This window comes from Lagopus muta, chromosome 1, assembly GCF_023343835.1.
Source record: "Lagopus muta isolate bLagMut1 chromosome 1, bLagMut1 primary, whole genome shotgun sequence".
NCBI lineage: Eukaryota > Metazoa > Chordata > Aves > Galliformes > Phasianidae > Lagopus > Lagopus muta.
The window spans coordinates 4,149,151-4,165,622 of record NC_064433.1 but is presented as its reverse complement, the minus strand read 5'-3'; the positions used below and the strand labels follow the sequence as shown (position 1 = coordinate 4,165,622).

General features: G+C 40.7%; 1 protein-coding gene across 2 annotated transcripts in view; it reads left to right on the top strand.

Moving 5' to 3' along the window:
* SFMBT2 (Scm like with four mbt domains 2) overlaps window positions 1–16,472 on the top strand; it is a 114,288-nt gene that overhangs the window by 45,423 nt on the left and 52,393 nt on the right. The window contains exons 5-7 of one of the 2 annotated variants that reach the window (XM_048933807.1): window positions 2,925–3,013; window positions 5,664–5,910; window positions 11,523–11,620. In XM_048933807.1, coding sequence (XP_048789764.1) covers window positions 2,925–3,013; window positions 5,664–5,910; window positions 11,523–11,620 — 434 coding nt within the window. Of the gene's footprint in view, window positions 1–2,924; window positions 3,014–5,663; window positions 5,911–11,522; window positions 11,621–16,472 lie in introns of those variants that run through there. The other variant, XM_048933808.1, reaches the window with a different exon arrangement.

Below are 16,472 nucleotides of genomic sequence, written 5' to 3'. Positions count from 1 at the left end.
GTGCAGAGCCCTCTTTCTGAAACTTCCAGTGCAGTCTGTTAGTCTGTTCTTTTTACATTTATTTGCAATGCAAAAGAAGATTAAAATGAAGCAAAGCACTGCACACTGGTTCTGCAACCACTTAGAAACTGGGGGTAGCATGTTTTTCAGCTGAGTCTGTTTTGTCTGAATACACAGATCATCTTGTTGCTTTCGAACTTCAGAAACCTGTAATTGAGATTCAAAGGTTGATAGGGTCCCCATTTTATTTAGGCCTCCAAAAGCTGTGAGGTTCAAGTCTTAGAGAGGACAAAGTGTTTCTCTCAGAGGTGTTGGCAGGCAGCAAGATCTGTGAATCCGACATTGCTGAGACATCTCGAATTGGGCATCTGGAAAATGGAGGCTTCTGAAATCTGCTGTCAACTTTTAAAATGCTGACTATTTTTCTTCCCTTCTGCCAGCTTTGAAACTTTGAACTGAAGTTGCAGGGTTTTTTTTTTAATTTTTTTTTTTACTTTTTTTATCACGTTTGCCATGCCTTAGTAATGATGCTCTGGCATTAAAAATTCGGCTGACAACTTTGTGGGCAGGAGCCAAAATGAAGTTCAGTTTTGCACCCTTCTCTGATGCACCCAGTGCATTTTGCATAAGTCTGAATGAAGAACTCCAGTCCCATTCATTATGGCAATTACTGTTTTCTCACTGATGCCAACATTAAGCTTGTTTATTGTTGTAATTTAGGTGAACAGGAACTGATGAGGTGTGTGCAGTGTGAGTGTTGAGAGTGAAAGCACCATGTAAAAACCATTTGTTCTCAGGCTATTCCTTCATCTTAGATAATATAAAGGTAAAAAAATCTCCTGGAAATCGTACAGAATTGGTGCTGCAAAAGATTTAGAGCAGTTCCAGACTGGCTTAATTGTTATTTTGTAGATGCTTGTGACCAGCACGTTAAAGTTTGCTGACTTTAAATATATCTAAATGCACATATAAATACGTGGTTTGAGTTACATTAGGAGAACTGGCTTTTGGGGAAGGAGCACAGTTCAGTAAGTAAGATTTGCTGGGCATGGATTCTACCATTTGCCATAGCCAGCTGTGTGGATTGCATAAGGTATTTAGGCTATGATTTGAATCTTAGACTAAATTCAGGTGTGCCAAATACCCAAACAAGAAACATGCTCAAGCATGAAGCATTTTTTCTCCTTTTGTGGCAATATCATGTAAATGAAGGTGATGTCTGTAGGAGCCTTGCAAGGATCAGTGTGAGTATTGCCAGCCTTGGTGTGTGCTGGATTATAATTGAATCTCATTCTCATTTCGAGGTCTCTGGAATGTGTTTGTGGAAGGGAATAGCTACTTTTTGGGGGATATTTGCTGCTAGACAGCTTGGGGTTGTGTTTTACTTCTCTCCCAAAGGCAGTGAGTATTTGCTAGGTGCTCACGGATTGAATACCACCGATGAACACCTGTGTGCTGGGTGCACATCTGCAGAATGGTACCGAGCTTCATCAGCTCGGTATGAGATCTCAGCTCAGGTTCATGCCCGGGCTGTGATCCATGTGATCTAAAGGAGCAATTTTTGTGGGAGTGTTGGGGCTTCCTGAGGAGTTGAGTTACTTGAAGCACTCCTGTACCTGCTCATACTTCACGTGGAGTCCGTAACCTCAGACTGTGTGTTGCTGGAGCATTGACATCTTTGAGAAGAGCTGAGAAGTCACTGTATTTAACTGTTCAGGAATCTTGTCCTGATTTGTGTGCAGGGTGCTTTAATTGGGTTGCTCTTGCTTGACTAACACAGCATTTCTCTAAAGTGTTAAGCAAGGACTCAAGTTTTTCCTGAGCAAAATGCAAGGGCTGCTGTAATGTAATTATTTTGGAGCTGTGCAGGTTGATGTACAGCCCTTCCTGGTCTCCCCTATGGAATAGCAGTCTTTAAACCAGTTGTTTGTTCAGAACTAATATCATAATTTTCAAATGGTTGTGATTTTTCCCTTCTGTTGCTGTAGGTATGATTAACATATCTATATCACTGTTACTTGTATAAACATGTAGATAAGTTTTTAGGGGGGAAATCAAAATGTTTTTGATGTAATTTAATTCCCATTTATAGACAGGTGGAATTAAAATCTGATCGCTGGGTTTGCAAATGTACAATGTATTCAAAGAGATGTCTGAATCTCTGAAGCTGAGATTTGCTGAATTGCTTTTGAGTATTCAATGTTCCACTGATTTCAACAATAATTGACCCAAAATCTGAATCCAGATCTAAACCAGAGGCAGCATTTGTATGTTTTTAGTTAAATCTTATGTAACTCTGTTGACACAGATCCTGAAGTAGCACACTTACAGCATTTAGCTGAAAAATGACTGAAAATATTTTTAAAATGAAATAGAAGTTCGTGGTCAATAATTTAAGGCTTCTTACAAGTGTGTGGACTCGATGACTAATGTACAGTAATCTCAGGCTTGAGTTTTCTGCTTTCAGGGGGAAAGAGCCTATCAAGGCCTGTCAAGGAACTGAAAAGTTTGAGCAGTTTTTTTTTCTCTCAGATCACCATTGAAAAAAAAAAAAGAGACATTATAAAGCATTTCTAAGCCTACATGGGAAGCAGGAAACTAGTATATAGTCATAGTAGTTACACAAGCTGTGGCCATTTTGGATTGGGAGACTTGGAGATGCTAAGACACACCGTAGTAAATCCCTGTTGCTGCAGCAGAGCACGACCTTCCCACATTTTAGAGGTATAACCACATGGCTGTGTCTGGGTTGCTCAAGCAGCTTGGACAATGAACCATCCTTTTACCTGATCAGGATTGCAACTGTACCTGAAACTTCACAGCTGATAAGTCTCTGTAGATGATAAGTCTCTCTCACATGTATACAAAAAGTCCATTGCAGTCTTCTTCTCTGAGTGTTTCTTTTCTTCCCTCATCCTTTGCAGCAATCAAAGAGAAATATGTGGACTGGACAGAGTTTCTTATCCATGATCTGACTGGCGCCCGGACTGCACCTGCAAATTTACTGGAAGGCGTATGTATTAGATTGCAGTTTCTCTCTGATACTGTCTTGTGGTGTGCATGCTGCACCAGTGCTTGTGCTCCCCGTGTGTAGGGCTGTGCGCTTGCAATATCTGTGTGTCCAACAGCTGTGCAAAAGTTAGGAGCGACGTTGCCTTGATTCTGCTGGCTCTGCTTCTGACTGAGTTGTGGGGTATTTTATTTGCCTTCAGGTTGAAAGGTGCTTAGAAATTTGGGTATTCATATACCAAGAGGTGAAGGAGAATGCCCACAGATTGGAGATGGGTGTTGGCAGGTTGATGGAGAGCACTGTCAGATTTATGTGTATATAGAATTATATTAATATTCCAAGGCTGGAAAAGAGTTCCAGGATCATCCAGTCCAACCATCCATGTAGGGATAGCTCCCTGAAAGACAGCAGTCAGGTTTAGCAGGGAAGTTGAGTGTGGTGGGCTCGCTCATTGATGACTGGATAAGAAAAAGGAGCTGTTGTGTCAGATGCATCCATTTAGCAAAGAAGCTGGTTTGTGTAGCATGTTTGCAAGGAGATGTGCTCCTGGGACATGCTTGAGATCTTAGTATTTCACAGCTTCAGCTTCCGATGGGGGAGCAGGGCTCATCCTACTTTCCATTGGGAAGGCAGCCATCTCTGGTGCATGCCAGTGCTATTAGGAACTTCTCTGTTCCCATCCAAGGTCAGGTTGGAGGGGGCTTTTTATAACCTGATTGAGCTGTAGGTGCTCCTGCAGTTGGACCTCCCTGCAGAGAGTTGGGATAGATGGCCCTCAAGAGTCCCTTCCAACTCAATTCTGTGATTCTAGAGGCAGCAAAAATAGGAGGTCCCAGGCAGAAATGCAGAGAGAAGTCACTGCCTTGACTTGAAACAGTTTCTCACCCTCTTCTGGTGTTGTATGTGATATATGTGCTTAGTGCTGTCTGTGTCATGCAATGTATGTTACCCCCCTGTCGACAGATTTGCTGTTTGTGAGTGCTGCAGATTGTTCTTATACCGTTAAATCAATATGCAGTGATAAATTTTTTTTAACATGCTAGCTATGCATATAAAGAGCTCTTGAATTATGGTAAATGTTAATATTTCAAGCAAGCCAATTATTAATCTTAGCCATTGAGTTGTCAGGAGTAAGCGACAGCCCTTTGGCTTAGAATTTAGCACACAAATCTGGGAAGCGATATTCACATTTTTGTGGCCAGGGTTTTGTAGTAATAAGGTAAATCATTACACCACCGTTTGATGTTAAAGAATGTTTTGTTGGAATGAAGCAGTGTGCGAGAGAAAAAAAAAAAGAAAAAAGAATTTAAGTAGATTTCTATTACATTATTACATTTTGAGAGTGCATTTTTCCATGAAATAATATTTGAAGAGGTTGTGCAGGTGTAGAGGAGTTGCTTGTAATGGTGAATACATTATTTTGAGAAATATCTGATAATCATAGGTCTGGTTAAACATGTGATAAGGTTTTAGTCAATTTAAATATTTTTTTTTTTCTTACCAAATTCTCATTTTGATGCCTGTATTTTTGGCTTAAAGGAGGTGTAGTCAAATTTGGGTATGCTTCAAAATTTGAATATTTTTATAAGTCAATACAAGAGAGATTTTTTGTGAAGGAAAATAAGGCTTATTCCTCCTTTTATTTTTTTTCTAGCCACCCATAGAAGGAACTGACCTGGGCTGACACTGATTTGCAGAATTAATATGAAAAAAAAAAAAAAAAAAATGTGAAAGGTACATATTGTTGAATTACAAAGAAGTGGAACAATCACACGAGAAGAAAGATTGTGCTTTTTTTTTTCATATATTTTGCCTGTGCTTAACATTTCCTTTGAGGAGCAATGCTTGCAACTTGTGGAGTGATTGTTAGTGCTGTTCTTAAAATTCTAGAAGTGAGAAATTGAGTAAGAATTGGAACTTGCTTTAAAAAAAATGGAAAGAAAAATAAAAAGCTCTAACCCTAACATTTGCAAGAAAAAGCCTGACAACTCAGAGTTGCTCACAATCACAAAAGAAAATCACTGAGCCCCAGAGGTATTGTTCTGAAAAATACCACACATTTGTTTTAATGCCTGTGGTTGGCAACTTCGAAGGTGTAAAGTTAAACACATACGAACGGTTGCAAAACCACCATAGATATTTCCATCCATGACAGTGGGAATAATTTGCTCTACATTCTGGTAGGAGCAAGGCAAATTGTTTTGATGGGAAAGATCAGTGCCCAGAAGGCAATTTCAGTGTCATGCCCAAAGTAGTTAGCTTTTAGATAAACAGCAGGGTCTGATCCTGTGGTTGGTTCCTATCAGCTGCTATCAATGAGAATTTGGTTTGAAATCTTTCAGTATAACTGAGCTCTGCATTGTTCAGGAGCTTCCCAAGTGGATATGCCTTAAGGGCTGTTTCACCTCTGACTATTCTTTTGTTGTTGTTGTTGTTGATGATGTCGGTTTAGAAATTAGCACAACTGTTGTTTTCTGTTTTACTTCTGAATTTGCACTTGGAAGACATTGGGTAAAATAGAAGAAGAACAGACTGTTTGCTGATCGCTTGGATGATGGTGTGAAAAACAAAAATAATCTTCTGCTGTCATCTGTTTCCTTGAGAAGTCTTCAAATAAAGTTTAAAATAAGGAGTTTTGCTTCTATTCAAACAGCCTCTGCGAGGAAAAAACCCTGTAGACCTCATTACAGTTGATTCCTTAATAGAGCTGCAGGATTCCCAGAATCCCTTTCAGTACTGGATAGTTAGTGTGGTTGAAAATGTTGGAGGAAGATTACGCCTTCGCTATGTGGGATTGGAGGAGACTGAATCCTATGACCAGTGGTTGTTTTACTTGGATTGCAGACTTCGACCAGTCGGTTGGTGTCAAGAGAATAAATACAGAATGGACCCACCTGCAGGTAAAAAAACCAAAACAAACAAAAAACAAAAAACCAAACAACCTTGTAAAAATGCTGTTCTCTTTTGTGATGTTTTTTATGATCGTGATATGTTTTAAGATTCTTGTGCAACCCATTTCTTTTCCAGCATTCACATTGCTTGGTCAGCAGGTTTTAACTGGAACACAAATTGTGAGCAAGAGCCGTCTGATTTGGGCTCAAAGTAGTGGGTCAGGTAAACTGTATTAAATGTATTTAATAAACCGAGCTTGGTGTTGCTCTCTCCTCCAAGGAAACTGTGTGCAGTAAGAGTAGCTTTGTGTATCAAGAAGCAGAGCTGATAGAAGTGGTCCAAGGATGTGCCTACTTGCCCGTCCCCTTGCAGTAGTGTTTTGGTGTCCAGGTCTTCTTGGTCTTTCTCTAGGCATCCTAGTGTAGGACTCACTAGAATTCTATTTACTGTTCTCCAAATCAAAATTTAGGTGACATCTCTCAGCATATTTTATGCTCCGTTTGCTCTCCCTTCACCCAAGCACCTCTTGCCAATCTGTTTTCTATGGCCATGCTCTTGGATAGCAGTGTACTTCCATGGAATTTCTTTGGGCTGGAGAAAGTGTTCTGGGATATTTATGGTCCCTTCATTGTAGGTCTTTCTCATCCAGATGTAACTTGGCTATTCAGGATCTAAGTAAGACCTGCCTTGTGTGTAACCAACTCAGAAGATGGCACAGCAGGCCTACACCACATTTTCCTGTGTAGATGGGCAGATTGTCCAGGTCCGTGCTTCATTCTTCTTGTGCAATAGATGAAGTTTTTCCATGGGAATTAACGATGGAAGAAAGATGGCTCTCCTTGGGATGAATGTTCCTGAGGTGACTTTTATCCCTTGAACTTTATTTAGAGAAGTTACTATGATATGTGCTGTTTTACAAATCTGCATGGGTCTTGGGTCTAACTTGGGGTCTTGAATGCTTTTTGGAAGTGTGTGTTTTCCTTCTCAGAGAGGTGGGAATCGATATTCTCCATCACTTCTAAATTAGATGTGAATGCTGGAGGGCATGAATATCACTCACTCAGTTATTTCCCAGAGCATCTGTGTTACACAGAAACACCTTTTCATTGACCATCTCTGAAACCTCTTGGCCTGTATAGGTTTGGTTAATCAATACAGAAGTGGCCTAAACTGCATTTGTACTTCTTTGTCCATTCCATCTTCCTTTTCCTTTTATCTGTTTGTGTTTCCTTCTATACTCCCTTCAATTTTTTTCTTCCAATTGTCTTATCTTTAAAACTGTTATTGGACTCGATTTGATGAAATTATGTATTTTTCTCCTCCCCTCTCCTAGACTTAACTGCTTTTTACATTTCTTTCATGTCTTCATTTAGAATCTCTTTCCCCTCCTTGGCATTTCTCTGGCTATTCCCCTTTTAGTGAGCACTGTTACTGAGTTTGGGGATATATATCTTCTTGCTGACATTGACTTAAAAAAAAATTACACATCCTAGGATGTTGTCTTGCTGGAGTTTGTTGAGAAAAGACCCTTTGGGTGCGAGTCTTTCCATTTTCTTTTTGAGTCCTGACCTCCTGAAGTCTTACCCCAGGGATCTTTCTTTGACCCATCCTTGCCCTTCTGAGTTCTGCATTCCAGGGAGTAACCAGTCATGGTTATGTCCATGGGATATATGGGAATCTGATAGATCTTGAGAGGCAGGAATGCTGGTTGTTCAACTTCTGACATCACGGATAAAATTGGCCATTTGATGCCCACTACCATCAGCATATTCATAAACTACAGTGGATGAATAATGCTTGTTATGAGACTTGAGGTATAGCAGGCAGACAGGAAGCAGTAGTGAGTTGTCAGAATGAGGTGCTGGGCAGCGGAGAGCTCTGAAGAAACTTAAGGGTGAAGATACTAAATGATAGTCTGTCACAGGATGTGATTTCCTGAGGATGCCAGACCAGGAGATTGTGCCAGGGATTTGTCCCTACCTGCTTCCCTCCTTTCTGCTGACTTCTGTTGTAAATGAGATTTAGTTGGGGAAAGATCTTTGGTGTCACTGGTATATACTGTCTTAGGAAAGAGAAGATTTGTGGGTAGTATGTTGGGTTTTTTACATGTTAGTTCAGATTCATTTGGCATTGTATGGGCATTGAAATGATGCTTCAGCATCATCTGTTGCTTTTTCTTTATGATCGGTGGAGAGAAGAGGATGTCTAAATCATTCTGTCATAGGCCAGATGAAGTGACATCTTCATAAGCCTGTTTTCTTCCACTCAGAGGGTTGAGAGGAATGAACACAGAGCTGGTTTCTAACTGAGAGGACTGCTTGACTGATAAAAGGAGCAACCTTAGACTCTTTATAAAAGCTACTGTGAATATCCTCTGAAGAGATGCTGAGAACTTCCAAACCAGGCTGTGTGCCTAATTGGTATCAAAAGAGGATGTTCAGTTGCACATCTTCTCTGCAGGTTATTACAGTGTTTTACCAACCCCTGACTTGGAAGCTGTTTATGCACCATTAGCTTTATTTCCCAACGTGTCTGGGTTGTGGTTTTGCTATGCTGATCTGCCTCTGGCACCTGGCAAGTTGTCTGTCACACTGCACAGCAGTCTGAGGTTAGTCTTTCAAGATACAGGACATTCTCCTCTGAAGGAGATCCCATTGTTCTGAATGTCTACAGCATCTTGGGTGGAGAGGTCTCTTTCTTGAAGCCAACTGCAACCTTGCACCAACGTAAGGTATAAGAATGTGCAGAGAAAGTTCTTAGGAAATGGCATCCCTGCTGTGTTCACAACTGGGAACTTTTCAACAGCTTTATACGTCCTCTGTGGTAAAGAGAGTATAGCACTTCTTGCTTTTTCACTTGGATCTGAATCCAAGATAAGCCTCCTAGCTACCTCGAATTGGCAGAGGCAGCTTGACACAGGGTAGTCTTTGCCTCAACTGTTTATGCAGGAAGAGGTAGTCTCATTTTATGTTACTTTCTATTAAAAGACAAATTGGCAATGATTTTAATTCCTCACTCCTTGTTAACCTAAATACAGATTGACACAGTACACTTTGTTCAATTACCTGCAACACTATCACTTAAACAAAATACTTTATGCTCTTTTAACCATGCGATTTAGTGTCCATAAACTTGCCAGCATAAGCTAACTGCCACTGCCTGACGAAATGTCCATGTAATACTGCTTGCTGGTTATTGAAACAATTGAGTTTGTATTAATCTTTCAAGGCTTGTTGGCACCAAAGAAGTTGCTGCTTGTTTTCACTGCTGTTGCACAGAGTTACTCCCAAAGGCCACATTAGAATTGCAGAGTCACAAAATCATTAAGGTTGGAAAAGACCACTAAGATCATCTAGTCCAACCATCCCTCCCTCAGTGGGGGGACCTCAGTCCCTCAGTGCTACATCTGCCCTTTTCTTGAACACATTCAGGGATGGTAACTCCCCAGGCAGCCTGTTCCAGTGCCTCACCACTTTTTCTGAGCAGAAATTTTTCCAGATATCCAACCTAAACTTCCCCTGACACAACTTGAGGCCGTTCCCTCTCATCCTACAACTGGTTATCTGGGAGCCAAGGCCAACCCCCACCTCACCGCAGCCTCCTTTCAGGCAGTTGTAGAGGGTGATAAGGTCTCCCCTGAGCCTCCTCTTCTCCAGACTGAACAATCCCAGTTCCCTTAGCTGCTCACTGTAAGATTTATGCTCCAGACCTTTCACAGCATTGTTGCCCTTCTTTCTCTCCCATGTTCCACTGCCATTATGATGGCAAATGAAGTTCTGTTTTCATCCTGCTCTGTTTGGCAAGCGTCTGTGTGGGTTTTCTGAAACTCAGAATTTATATAGGTAGAAGCAGCAGGTTGGGGTGAAATCATGACTTATTGACTATTTCTGACTTTTTTTTTCTTTTTTGCATCATTTCAGCTGAAAAGGGAGAAACAAAGTGAATCATTTCCCTTCCTATATTTCAGCCATTCAAGACTCCTGCAAGTGGGTGAGGTATTGGAGCAGGCTGCCCAGTGAGGTGGTAGAGTCACCATCCCTGGAGGTTTTCAAGAAAGGAGCAGACGTGGCACTGAGTGGCACGGTCTAGAGTGGTCATGGACATGGGTTAATGGTTGGACTAGATGATCTTAGTGATCCTTCCAACCTCAACAATTCTGTGATTCTAAGTAAGGGGAAAACTGGTGCAGTAGGCACTATGAAATAGTGAACAGTTTGATGAAGAGCTCCTTTCTTAACTCTTGTGACCACCACGCATGCTGTAAACAAAGACTTGAAATGTATGTTCCCATTAATAACCAGACAGTTGAGGAATTCACACTGCAGCCCTGAAAGGTTAACCTTTCCCTTTAAGTGTGTTTAAATTCACGTGCATACCCGTGATGTCTGTCTGAAGTAGCAAAGCTTGATATAGTGGAAGTATAAATACATCCTCTTCCAGTGAGTGATTCTGCAAATCCTGTTTTGATAAGGTCTTAAATCTATTGAAATCAGAGCATAAAATTCTCTTGTACTGTCAGTGCTAGGTGACAGTGCCTGCCAATTCCTTTTTTTATATATGTTTCTTTTATTTCCTCCTTCAGAATTGTAAGATACCACAGTAAATCTTTGGTAGCTTGCAAATATATATGGTTCCTAGATGTACAAAATTTAAATGCAAATTAGACCAACTTGAACTGTGGTGGAAGTGAGTGAAGCCCTGCTGACAAAAGCAAATCTTTGCACTGCTCAGTCTTTATCAAAGTTCGAGTTTATTGTTAAGTAAATGTTCATTTCCATTTCAGTAATTGTTACTAGTCTCTCTACTTATCTTGTCTCTTGGAGACCTTGATATGAATGCTCTGCAGTAACTTGTTATGTATGGGATAGCAATATGTTTTCCAGGACAGAAGTAAATCCAATATAATGTTCTTTGTCATAGCATTGTTTCCTATGTTTTTTTTTTCCCTTTGGTGATTCATAGGCATTTTACTGCTCTGAACTGTAAACGACTTGCTAATATAATGATTTAATAATATTAAACCAATTTAAAGAAACCCATTGCCTAGAAGTGTAATGATTGCAATTCTTTAGTGTAAGTGTGAATTGATGTGATGCTCAGTCATGTACCAAAGATAGGTTTGTGTAGATACCAGCTGAAATGTTCTTTCCCACACCTTCCCTCCTGCAAAAAACTTCTGCAGTAGTGAATTTTCAATGAACAAAAGAATTGTTAAGGGTATTTCTGTTTTTGTTCAAATATAAATAATGTTAACCCGAGGCTTCTCAAACTGGAAAATATTTGGTATTTTTGTTATTTTCAAATAATGAGATAATATAGTTCTTTTTTCTTCAACAGAAAATGGAATGTGTGTATTTTCTTGGGTTTTACTCTAGGATATAGAACACATTTCTTCCCTAAATGTGCCTTTGCTCCTTGCTTTTGTTGAATTTATCCACACTGTACAGCTTGGGATATACATGCTGCTGATTACAATTGAACCTTCCATTTTTATGACACAGTAACTTAAGACTTTCAGAAGTCTTCAATTCCCAAACATTTACTTCTTGGGCTTGTATTTTTTTTTTTAATTGATTTTTGTGTTTTGTTGTTGTTGTTGTTGTTGTTATGATTGCTTTAGATATCTATTCTCTGAAGACAATATCTGAGTGGAAATGCGCCCTGGAAAAATCCCTAAATGATGCAGCAAATTTTCCTCTTCCAATGGAAGTATTCAAGGTAAAAAGTGTACATTTTCCTTCAGTTATTCGATAGAGTAAATTCTCAGCTACAAAACACTATTTTTCATCATAATCACCACCACCATTAGCTATGCATTTTTGCCAGTAATGAACAGCAGCCTGCATGCCACGTTCAGAAAAACTTGCACCAATGGACATAACCCACTGTTTCACAGTGTTTCATCACCCACCACCTCACTGTGCACACATCCACTGTTTGGTCTCCATAGATATTCAGCAAGGGTTGATGAATGTCAGTGGGTGCAGTTTTTCTGCGTAGAGGAGTTCAGTTCTACCCCTTTGCTTCATGTGCAGTTCCATGTCAGATGCCATTTTGTCAGACTGCCCCTCTGCTGCCATCTGTCACATGAAAACAAGATGTAACGAAGTTCTGGTTGGAAAGTTGAACCTCTGCTGCCATACTGCCGACATCCACTTCTGTTGTAATAGGCCAACTTAATAAAACAGGAGGCATTACTGTCAGAGCAGCCCTTCTATGTTGCTATCAAAGGTCATAAGTGGGATGTTTGTATAAAATGCAGTTTTGTGTGAACTCTGCTCTCAGACCTGATTTCTTGCTGTTACTGTTTTATAGATGATGTAGGGGTATGACCAACGCTGATTTCTCCAACATCAGCATTTCTCCAACACCATTTCTAACATCTTTAATTATGCAGACCTGACTTCTCACAGCCTGTGACAGCACAGTGCTATGATTATGAGAGTACTTGTAAACTCAGCTTTCTGTGAGCCCTGTGCTCAAATTTTCATCTCATTCAGAGCTGGTCCTCCTCCAGGGACCTGTAGTGGAAGTAGGAGATAATTTTCTCCTGTGTCTTTTTTTCTTCACTCAATCTGATTTTTAATAGTTAGAGATGTGCTTCAGCCCTGAGGCACCAGCTTTAATATCCCATCCAAATCCACACTGCTGTTCATCGTGGCTGCTCCAGATCATAATCCAGATTTCTAGCTGTGCCAGCCTTTTTAATGTTGCAGCCTTGCAGTGGTGTGCTGTAGCAGTGTGGGGGGATGAGTTGTAGCATAGTGCTGCACCACTGTCTCCAGTGGAGTGGACCAGGTCATAGAATAATGGAATCATTAAGGTTGGAAAAGACCACTAACATCATCAAGTCCAACCATCAAACCATTTTCATCATGCCCACTAACCGTGTCCCTCAGTGCCACATCTGCTCTTTTCTTGAACATCTCCAGGGCTGGTGACTCCACCACCTCCCTGGGCGGCCTGTGCCCGTGCTTCACCATTCCTAATGAGAAGAAATTTTTGCTAATATCCAACCTGAAATCCATCTGATAACCACCAGATCCTCCTACTCAACCACAGTGGTTACCACTGCTCCTGGCTCATCCAGTGTGGACACCTAGGTTCCTTCCCATTAGCAGCATGATATTGGGGCACCCCAAAACACCCATGTGATTGGGAGAAGGCACCCAGCATGCCGCATTCTGGCTCATCACAGGGACCTGGTGCCACCTAGTGAAAGCCCTGCTAGGCTGAGAGAAATATAGAAAATGTATGCATTGGCTTTTTTCACAGACAAGGGTTTGAGATGTCCCATAAAATCATAGAATTGCCCGGGTTGGAAAAGACCTTAAAGATCATTGAGTCCAAGCAAAGCCTAACCATACTGCCCTAACTCTAACAACCCTCCACTAAATCATGTCCCTGAGCATCGCATCCAAACGGTTTTTAACACATCCAGGGATGGTGACTCAACCACCTCCCTGGGGAGCCTATTCCAGCACTTAACAACCCTTTCTGTAAGAAGTGTTTCCTGATATCCAACCTAAACTTACCCTGGCACAACTTGAGTCCATTTCCCCTCGTCCTGTTACCTTAAAAAATAAAATCTCATGTTGTTGCAGGAGTGGTTTTGATTCTCTGCCACCTTTTTTTGTACAGTGCTTCAGTCCAGAAGCTATTAAACTTTGCAGTTTCAAGATGAAGAGCATATTGTATGGGGCAGGGATTAAACTGGGAAAGCCTAATGTGTAAATTTTATTCCTGCCTATATGAAAGAGCAAAGAATCTTTCTGATGAGGCTCATAAAGCATCCTTTTTTTTTCTTTAGTTTATAAGTAACAGCTGTTTTGCAGCCTTTTCTCAGCATGCTAGACTTATACCCACTTATTTTAATTATTGCATGACGGTCATAAATTTAAACTCAGCAAGTCCCAGTGGCCACACTGTGTGGTTAGAGCTTGCAAGGGTGTTCCTCTTAGACAATGCAGTGCCTTGGAATGCTTGAATGGCCCAAAAGGAGAAATTTTGGGGGCCATACATGACAAAAAGGCAGGATTAGGGCAATACAGCTTCTTTATTTGAACTGTGGAAGCCAAGCACAAGGATTCAGTGTCTGGTGTTGTTTGGGTCCCTGCCTGGTGATGAGGAGGCTGGAGGCTAAATGAATGGATGTCCTTTTTTTCTCTGCCTTTAGAAGGACTCAACCCCATCTTCTACCATTTGATCGAGGGGTAAAATACAAGAGATTGTCTGTGCTTGTGAGCATGCCTTCCTCTAATAGTGATTTAAATGTAAGTTAAGTAGAGGCTTTCTGTATGAGAATGTAGTTGTCTGATCTTTCAAGGCAAGCCAAAATTCACTCTTGGGAACTTCAGTAAGAATCTCACAAGAGCCCAGCAAAAAATGTTGAATCCAAAGGCTTTTTTTTTAATTCCTAGTACCAGCACAGAAATAATGTCTCTACAGGGTGCCAGGGGACTTGGTGCTGCTATAATTGTTGTCTTACATGAGGTATAAAACACAGAGTTTGGCAGCTTGCAACTGTTAAGATCTTGGTCTTCTGGAAAGCTGGAAATGTTTACTTTGGCAAACATGATAAACTGCCCAGTTGATAAACTGAGCAATTAATTTCTACATTTCCCTATAGAAATCCATACAGGTATGAACACTCCCTAGAGTGAACACACACACATTTGTTTGGCTTGATTGCAGATTAAATTGCTGTTGTTGTTTGAGATGTGCATGGTGGTGGGCAGTGTCAGGAATGCAGTGTCAAACTGGTCCCAGGTGGTAGTGCTGGAAAGTCAGGTCTGCACTTGTAGAATCATAGAATTGTTAAGGTTGGAAAAGACCACCAGGGTCCTGTAGTCCAACCATAACCATCTGTAGTGGGAAAAGTGGTTTCTGTTATGAATTTATGAGCCCAACATTACTGGTGGTGGTGGAGCAATTTGGTTTGGTGACAAAGGGTTGGGTTCTGCCTGGTAACTCATACGCCATGAATTTGAGCCTGTATTATCACTGCTCAGCAGCATAGCAGAACAGAACTTTTGTGTAGTGGTCTTCAGCGGGAAAACACTAAAATGTCTTGCAAAAACACAGCCCTGATGGTAGAATGGATTGGGTTGGAAGGGACTTCAGAGATCATCTAGTTCCAACCCCCTGTTGATGCAGGCAGGATTGCTGACCACTGAATCAGGCACTATATCAGATTGTCCAGCACCCCATCCATCCTGCCCGAATTATTCCCCTCTTTTGCATCCAAGGAATCAGAATTGTTAAGGTTGGTTAAATACGACTAAGATCATCTCGTCCAACTGTCAGCCCATCACCACCATGCCCACTAGATCATGGCACCATTAATGAGGCCTTATGAGCTGCTTACAAAAATCAGAGGGAAGGATGAGAGGAAGATCTTCCTTTTTTTTTTTTTTTTCTGGTGCTGTTTTACACTTGGCCATATGTTGAAAGCATTTGTAAAACACTTTAGGATCCTTTGAGAAGGAACGTGATATTCAACTGCTAGAAAATGTCACTGTTATATAGCTACTAAACATAGTGTTTTGCAAACTACACCTCCTGGAGAAAGTTTTTCTTTAAAAAGCTTTTTGCAACACATCCACTATATTGTCATTCTGTTCTTCTTAGAAAACAAATTGATTCTCAAAAAAAAAATAAATAAATGCAGACTGTTTTTTCAAGTGTGTTTAAATAGTTTGGGAGCTTAAATCCTTCCAGAAAGCCACAAGGAAACCCAAGGAAACCTGTCCTTTACAGTTTCTGCTCTGATTTTGAGATGCAACATTTGGCTGAATGCCTGCAATAAGCGATGGCTCAGAGCACACCTAAGAAAATGACCAAATCTTTGGGTATAAATAAAGGTGGCTGGATTTACTAAGGCCAGCTTTAAAGCTGTGTAACATCAGTGGTTCAGCAGTGCCATGCTGATGCTTTCTGAGAGGCAGCCTGGCATCAGGAAACCAAACTTAAGACACAGAACCTTTTAGCCCAAATATTTATTTCCCCCTGAACACACATTTGTAATTATTCTCTCTAGCTGAGGAACAACTGTTTCTCTTCTCTGGAACCAGCCCAGTGAGATCCTATTTCTAGATCATAGATCATAGAATCATTCAGGTTAGAAAATACCTTCAGGATCATCAGGTCCAGCCATTAACCTGACCAAGTCTCATCACTAGACCATAGCCATTAGTGATGTATCACACATCCCTTAAATACCTCTAGAGATGGGTTACCATCACCTCCCCTGGCAGACAGTGCCTAACAACCCTCTCTGTAATGAGATTCTTAACTGATATCTGAACTAAATCTCCCCTGGTACAACTTGTGACTCTACTAATTTGGAGTATTTGGGTGTTTCCTGTGATTTGTAATAATACCATTAATTGATGCTAAGATAAAAGGGATGGAAGGAATCTCCTATGGAGAATGATGAAGGGACCATCCATCAGTGAGTTCAGAGCTGCCTCCTAAAATTCAGTACTGGGTGCTTTTTTTGTTCCACAGTCAAAAATACAGTAAACAAATATTACAATAAATATTAAAAAGAACTTCTTTCTCTCCCAGA